General features: G+C 45.4%; 3 protein-coding genes across 3 annotated transcripts in view; 2 read left to right on the top strand and 1 right to left on the bottom strand.

Annotated features, from left to right (window-relative positions):
- Positions 1-767, top strand: part of T265_06329 (hypothetical protein) — a gene marked incomplete at both ends in the record, with an annotated part of 39482 nt that extends 38715 nt beyond the window's left edge. The window contains one exon of the mRNA XM_009171562.1: positions 590-767. Within this exon, the coding sequence (XP_009169826.1) occupies positions 590-767 (178 nt within the window). The remainder of the gene's footprint in view (positions 1-589) is intronic.
- The window catches only part of T265_13997 (hypothetical protein), a gene marked incomplete at both ends in the record, with an annotated part of 21576 nt that extends 16438 nt beyond the window's left edge, over positions 1-5138 (bottom strand). The window contains 2 exons of the mRNA XM_009171582.1: positions 2428-2720; positions 4890-5138. Coding sequence (XP_009169846.1) covers positions 2428-2720; positions 4890-5133 — 537 coding nt within the window. The remainder of the gene's footprint in view (positions 1-2427; positions 2721-4889) is intronic.
- Positions 4061-4270, top strand: T265_06327 (hypothetical protein; the record flags this gene model as incomplete). Its single annotated transcript, XM_009171560.1, has 1 exon — positions 4061-4270. One exon carries the CDS (start codon positions 4061-4063, stop codon positions 4268-4270), a length of 210 nt encoding a protein of 69 aa, XP_009169824.1.
- Positions 5139-8139: the final 3001 nt, after the last annotated feature.

The raw sequence follows: 8139 nt of genomic DNA, 5'->3' as shown, positions 1-8139 counted from the left end.
GGAGAAAAAAACTTGGTGGCCGCACCGAAAACAAGTGTGATGCAAAGATCACAAATGCAAGGGTATATCTTTCGCACAAGTCCGCATCCGAATATCCTGATACGACTTCTAAAACACCTTATTTCAACAGACGTAATACGCCAAACCTTAAAACGAGAGATTCAACTGGGTTCTCATTAAGCCGTCCGTCGAAACTAAATTGATATGCAGATGAGCGTATAAGTCGAATTTTACTTGAGTGTAATTCGTGTTTCGGTTGTGTAAACCCATTAAAAATGAGGCAGTGCAAACCTACTCTATGCTGGCAAACATCGTTCAGCTGTAGCACCTTTTCGGTGCTTAAATGCCATACCACCAAAAGGAAACACGAGGGCTGGGATACTGCCAGGTTGCCCAAGCCTAGACAGGGGAAGTTGAGAGTCAGAGCTTGGATTCGGACCACGGACCTTGTGGTCATTAAATTCGCGTTCTAACCACTCGCCCCAAACATTGTAAGCAAATCCATGCGAAAACCTAAAATATACAGTGCAGGCACGAGTGTACACAGGGTCGATCAACTCCCGTTCTGTACCTTGATTTCGTTTTCCAGCTGTTTATCAAAAGACACGGTAGCTCCAGACAACCTGTCATCGATGCGTGAGGATGACAGTGGGAAGAAGTGTTACGAGCTGGAAACTCGTCTTGATGAATCCTATGAATCAACTTGGGGACAGCCCAAATTATATCTAACGTTGAATATGCAAAAGTTAGCTTTACTAACTTTGTGAGGGGGCGAGATGGCACAAGTGGTTGGAGCGCGAATTTACTGACTGGAAGATCCATGGTTCGAACCCGACCTCTACTACTCGACTTACCCTGTCCAGGCCAAGGCAACCTTGCAGTATCCTAGTCCTCGTGCTACCTCAGGGTGACATGGCAGCTAGGCACCGGAAGGGTGTTGCAGCTGGACGATTATTATATTACTGATCACTAACTTTGTGATAAGCAGAGTGTGAATTTTCCACTCATCAGCTGAGACGCGACCGTGTCAATATCCGTCCATATCTTGGGGGAATGGATGATACTAAAAAGTACCTCTCAGTGGAGGCTATTAGCAACCGCGTTTCCGCATGTGTTTCAGAAACAGTAGCCAGATAAACCAATCTTTGTTCTGCAGGCTTTCAGTCAGTGAAGAATGAAGTGAACGGTTCAGTCCATGCCATAAACTTTCGAAAGAGGCTGCCCAAGACCAACAAGAAGCCGCCTTTTTTGAGAAGTAGTCACTTCAAGTGGGAACTGTCTCCGAGGAACAAAACTTCTAAGTGTAGTGGGAATTCCTCAAGTGGACTACAGCTGGAAGGAGATATTCCCCTCTATTCAGGAAGATCAACAAGTAACGCAGCCTTTTTTTGGCAAACTCACAGCTGCTGTTTCGGTAATCCGGAGGCCAATAAACTTCCATCTTTCGTCAAATCGTCGGTTGTAATGCAACGCAAAACATCCGCTGAGTGAAATCGAGAAAGTGAACAAAACAAAACCCAGTAGTTGGGTTTAGAAATAGCTCCAATACCTCTAACCTTCCCACGGAACAGTGAGAGCCATAGCTAATATTTGCCACAGATTGAAGGGTACGTCAGGGAAGGTGTACAGCGAAAAACCAGGTTTGATTGGTTAAAATGGATCGTTCGGACTTGATAGCATCCAAATAGACCTGAACGACAGAATTCCTTCGGAGAGAGAACACATCTTCAAGAAGTCCACAGCGGCATTGCACGTGACCCATAGCACGGTGTGCAATTACCACGAAAGGTGGAAACCACTCCAGCGGTAGTTAATTGCCCCCTTTTTCCGTGATGGTTCCTCTTTGCGGATGATCAAACTTTCAACAAGATCACTCTCCCTCTTAACTTGGTTAAAAGGAGGCCATTTGAGCCGCAGTCATAATTGACTCTGTGTGAACGGACCAATAATAATGGTAAGAAACTAATCGCTCATTCGTAACACCCTTTCAATGCATAGCTGCCACGCCACCCCAAAGAAGCACCAGAGCTGAACTACTGCCAATTTTTTAAGCCTAGACTGCAAAGGTTGGGTTCGAACCACGTACGTTCAGGTCGTTAAGTTCACGCATTAATCACTAAGCCGTCTCGAGCTATCAGCTAACTAAGCCAGAGGATAAAACTAAGTCTCGGTGAGAACGATTCAAACCGAAAACCCACAGCGTTGGAAGTGTTCCTTTGAGTATTCAATCAACAGCGTTTATAAGCTGAACTGCGGCTTGGTCCGGTTAGACTAATCATCGAGCGAACGGTAGACGAGATGGAAATCAACAGAACCAAAACTACGCAAGAGACCTGGTACAAACGGTTGAATTTAATGCAAACACGTGGTGACCGATGCGACAAAACCACGGTGAGAAAAGTTCACTCGTCCGCGAAATATAAATACCTGTTCACAGGGAGGATAGACTGCAGTCGGTCGTGCTCGTTCTCCAGCCACAAAGTCGGCCAGTTTTTGGAAACGTTCGCTTTCAATTTGCTGCTGTAGTACACACGCCCATTCAGGGTGCAGTCCTTGGATCAGAGTGAGCACAGAACGTGTTGGTCGTGAGGCTAATTTGCGTTTGATTTCGGCTAGCTTTTTGTTCAAGTCCTCGCGTCCAAGCGCAGATGTACTGGACTTGCCGAGGGGAAAACTCCCCCACGCTGACGGTGGTGGCGACTTTATCTGTTGAGCTGTGTCTTGTAAGAAAAACGGAAAACGTTCAAAGAATAAGAAACTTGGGGTCTGCACAGGATGATTGATCCATCAGTATTCACTAGTTGACGACCATTATGGAATCGAACTATCACGGATGACAGAGCTGGTCCTTGCGTGTCGAATGGGTTCGATAGCCTCAGGTGTTTTTGGGTTGTTTTCAGGGATGGGCAGATGGAAACGACTGTCATCGGAATAATTACGCCAGAACAGGAACGAGAGTGATGTGGCTATGAACATTATGGAATCGAACTATCACAGATAACAGTTCTGGTTCATGCGTGCCGAATAGGTTCTAAGATGGGCGGATGGAAACGACTCTCGGACCAACAACTCAAGGAACGAGACCCTACAGAAGTCACCCAAAAAAGGATCGCAATATGGAACCGGAAGAGGTCTATGTCACATCTCACAAGAACATCGGAAAATCAATGAAGGTCAAGGTCATGTTGCAACCAATCAAATCAACCGATCCCAAAGGACACAAACTAACGATCCAACCAACAGAATCACCTACTAATATTTTGTTTCACAATGCACGGAATACCCAACTTTGATTGGTCATGCAGCTCAGTGAACGAGCCGACGACCACGTATGCAATCGTTCGGCTGTAGCACCCTTTCGAGGCCTAACCATCTTGCCACCCAAAGGAAGCACGAGGGCTGGGATAGTGCCAAGTTTTCCAAGCCTAGACAGGGGAAGTCGAGAGACAAAAATCGGGTTCGAACCACGGACCTCGTGGTCAGTAAATTCGCGTTCTAACCACTTGAGCCATCTCGCCCCAACCTGCCTTACTGATGTTCTTCTCGATAGCATTAGCTGGTGAACCATCATTATGTGTTCGCCAACCTAACACACACACACAACAAGCAGAGCAGCCCCTCAGACAGGCAACTCGATACACACAAGATAATCTTTCGACGTGTAGCTAAAATACTTTTGTTGGCGCATCCTACTTAGACCATTTACTCGTCCTTTGTTTAGCCACGCTGTAGATGCATCTCTCCCAGGTACGGAGGCTGAAACAGCTTCAAAAGCAATGAAATCGCAAGTGAGTTGAAAAATTGACCTAGTTTTTTCATGCAAAAGACTTATTTTGGATGAGTACCGCCGGGCTAGATCACTTGGTTGAGATTCTGAACAATCAGAGAACACGTACATTTGGGGGGCAGTGACCAGTGGCTTTTGGATGGCTTGTCGCCGGGCCGAGGGGTTAGCAAAAGGACACAGAGTGTCCCGCACAAGGGGTTCGGTCTGTCTGGACACTACTAGATCACGTGACAATCTGCTTGTACCTCACATCATTTGTCATTGATATTCTCAATGAAATCTGAGGCAAATCCAGCCGTTGCCACTGAAGCAACTAAGGGTAAGAACGATTCCGTATACGTCCGCATTTTTAAACCAAAACTGAACAAGGTCAAAAGTGCAAATACCAGTAATGGAGACGACACGGGCTACGGAAGGCAGACATATGCCGCCGAACTGTACCATATTGACCAGGTCGGTACACCGGAACAAGTGTGCAGTTGATGAATTGTAAAAACTTTCACCAGGCAAACAAGGTGAATTACCAGCGGGTGCCACTTTGTGTTTCTGCAATTTGTGTAGGCTACAATAATGCCTTTGCGTGTGCGAGTGGGTGGACAGACGGACAGATCGATGTGCACGTCACATTGGTGCAGGTCGTGTACCGCAAACAAACTCAAGAGTCGCATCGACGTCCATGTTGAGATTGACTATGAAGAACGATGGTGACAAAAACAGCGGACAAATAACGCGTATGTCGCTCTTGATACACGTAAAACTAGCAGAATTCCAAAATCAACAAATCTAACAGTGTGTTGGATTCAGAACACAAGTAAGGGTTGAACATGGGTGCCATTCGGGTGATATGATTGGAGCCCGTAAAGCTTAGCCAAGGGTATCTGACCCCTGCTATGAACCCATTAGGTGGACGTAAGATGGCGGCAGTTTGAAGCAACTTAGTTGAGACCCATTGAAAATTTTCAACAATATGTGGTTCTGGGATGACGAACCCAAGGTTGGATGGTTGAAAGGTGAATCGAACCAAAATGGTAGAATGTCTGAGATGCGTTGTTGGTCAGGTGCGAAAAATTAGAAAGGACAAATTGTTCCCAATTCCACCTACCGCTTTCCACACGTGGACGTTTTGTACTTTCCACGTCGTCGTCCACATTGGGTTGTCCATTTGTGTTAGAAGGACAAATCTCCTCCAGGGCACGCTTTTCAGGGGTCCGGGCAGACTTTGGTGTCTCTGCCGGACTAGCTGGAGTGATCGAATTCTCTTTGGCATCTGGCAACTTCGCCACAGCTTTCGGACTGGTGAAAAATGCCGTCAAAGGTTTCTGGTTCACGTATGGTAACTTGGGCATGGCAGCTGAAACATGAGGAAAGCAATGTTGGATGAAATGTGAACGAATAAGATGAGCGTGATCAGGGCTTCTTTGGACAAGATGGTACGGATCTATTGATAATTTAAAAAAAAACCCATCCCAATGTTCCCTCGATTTTGTTAATAAATAATAACCAGCGAGGATACAAAAGCGATTACGTGCTCTATCAGGGCTTCTTTGGACAAGATGGTACGGAGCTATTGATAATTTAAAAAAAACCCATCCCAATGTTCCCTCGATTTAATTTGTTAATAATAACCAGCGAGGATACAAAAGCGATTACGTGCTCTAAGATTTTTCAACACTTAGAGTCTCAAGACGAAATTCAAAATGGAAGTCCTAAAAATCTCTCAAGACCCGACCAAGAAAACATCATTCAAGTTTGAACAATCCGCACCGATCTGACTGCGATACCGGATTCCAGTACCGCCACACAGAAGCTTCCATCCACAAAACCCTTTGAACAAACAAACGGTTGTGAAGACCGAAAATTCGAAACCCGCATTTCCTCCGGGAAACAAACGTCCAACTTGGTGCAGGAAAATTTCGTAGCGTTAGCAAAATCCTGTAGCATTCTGGCGGACGGCGGAACAGCAGTCAAACAAATACCAGTCGACACACAATGACCTTGATCTCATAGCGTTCCTTGAAGCCTAGTTCAACTCTTCAAAATTTGGGTAACGATTTGACAACTGGGCGGCTGGATGTGAATACCGCTCACATCATTTGCTTGACCACGAGGAAATTACTCCTTTTTCATTGAAAGGACCAGTGGCCCTAGCGAAGTACGACAGAGCAATCGGGACATTGATGGGATCTTTTCCAGATAAGCCCCGCCACTAATACAAAAGGTGCATGTGCGAAAAGTCAAGCCCCGCCACTTTTTTCCCAGCTCCAATTTAATGTACGCACACAACCTTGACCTATTTTTGAGGAAAACAATTCCTTATCCGCATTTGGGCTCATTTTGTGCAAAATTTTCGCCGTTCGGACTTAAAACCTTAAATGAACTTTCTGACGCCTTCAACTCTTGTTCACGACAAGAAGACGGCAATACGTTTTTTGCAAAGCCACAGAGTGATCCATCAGCAACGTTGATGCAACAATGGTGACCAAATGACACTTTCAACTGTTTCTGACAAGTGGAGGTGTAATGCCCGACAGTGTCGGCAAGAAATCGGTCTTCGGAAGGGAACTTGGCTGGAGCGGTCTAGGATGGAATTTAGGACAGCAATTCTATTCATTTATTGCTGGTCCAAAAATTTGGCAAAAATCAAATTCTGCTCAGAGGAATTATCTATTAGCCACACGACCGCTGTTGAAGAATTTCCCTAGCGAAGTTTGCGCCTGGCGGTTTTTGTAGACTCCAACAGTTATCGGCGGCCCAGGTCTACACGTCGAGATCGATGAAACGCTAATATCTCGCCGTAAAAACCACGCAGGGCGAGTCCTTTCCCAGCAGTGGATTTTCGGAGGGATCTGCCGGGAAACTAAACAGGTGTTCATGTATGCAGTGCCAGATCGAACTGTGGCCACTTTGGTGGACACGATCCAGGACTGCAACGCTCCCGGCTCAATCATCATCTCCGATATGTGGGCATCATACCAAGGAATTGAAACGACGGTTGACATAAATTATACTCATTAAACAGTTAATCATACCGAAAACTTTGTGGGTCTAACCACTGGAGCTTACACACAAACCATCGAACCCCCTTGACACGTCTACAAGACAGCTACTCGTGTTAGTTCGTTTGGAGACAAAGGTACCGAAAAACGGACCTTTTCATGAAAATTATTAAGGACATGTCCCAATTTCACCCTCCTCACTAAAACTAAAAGGACAAACTTCCTGTCCGCTTTTTTCTGATCTTTTTCGGGCTGCGGGACTTAATTTTTGGAGGGGCTTATCTGGAAAAGATCCCATTGAGGTCACGTATGGTGATCGATACAGTTCAAAACGAGGGAGATATCAAGGAGCAACGGAATGAAGGCGCAAGTGATTGTAGAGGAATTATCCATGGGAGAAGATACCTTTACTCTAAAGGAGATATCTGGCCAAAGCACGTCAAAAAATTCCGACCACGCAGTGGAAAAACATGTCAAATTCTGTCGCTGGCTGAAAATTTCGGAGAACGTATGAACCTTCGTGTAAAACTCGGATTCAACAGCTCCAGATATCAAAAATTAATGTCGCAGTGGAGTGGGAAGAAAGCATTGTGGACACTCGTTTGGAGTAGCAGACAAAACAGATTTTCAGCGTGGACAAAATTGCACAGAGATATTTTCTTGTGTCTCAGCGTGTTTTATCCTGTCTGAACTAAGGAAAGTAGCGGAGCGTTTGACCCGCAATGCAGCAGCGTTAACGAGAAACCTGTTATTAATAACCAAGATCGGGAAAGGTACTAATGCTCGCTGTTGCAAGAACAGAACCTGATTAGGCGTTGATGACGCATCAGATGGGGAAATACCTTATCTGGATTACTAATGGATACCTCCAGTAGTAGTATTCAACCGGACCAATATCACACGCCTCTATATCCACCAGGATAATATCGGGTCTCATTTTTAGGCTGTGGTTTGGAACCGACTTCCTACGTCATCAGTGATGAGAAAAGTAACGATAAAGAATCCGATAAAGTTCTGAAGGTGTGGGGATGACAGTGAACTAAGTGTTAGATGGAGAAATGACAAGTGGTCATTGTCCTGAATCTGCCAAGGGTTGGAGGACAATGAGGGTGGAGGGGGGGGATTAAAACTGAAGTAGATCCTTGAAGATATTGAGCATTGGCGAAGACGCATCCGAACCCAGGATGGATAACCGAATGGGGTTGGATAGTCTGCATATCTTCATTCGTCACGGAAACGGTTACAACCGGAAGTAGACAATCTCGTACAACGAAGTATTCTGTGGAAAGTTGCTGACTTTATATGCATTCACTGGTCATGAATGCTTCCAAAGCTTGTCAATGACCTTAGGGAAGA

The sequence above is a fragment of the Opisthorchis viverrini genome (genome assembly GCF_000715545.1).
Source record: "Opisthorchis viverrini unplaced genomic scaffold opera_v5_125, whole genome shotgun sequence".
NCBI classification, from domain to species: domain Eukaryota; kingdom Metazoa; phylum Platyhelminthes; class Trematoda; order Opisthorchiida; family Opisthorchiidae; genus Opisthorchis; species Opisthorchis viverrini.
The sequence above is the reverse complement of the archived record's forward strand: the minus strand, read 5'-3'. Positions and strand labels throughout refer to the sequence as shown.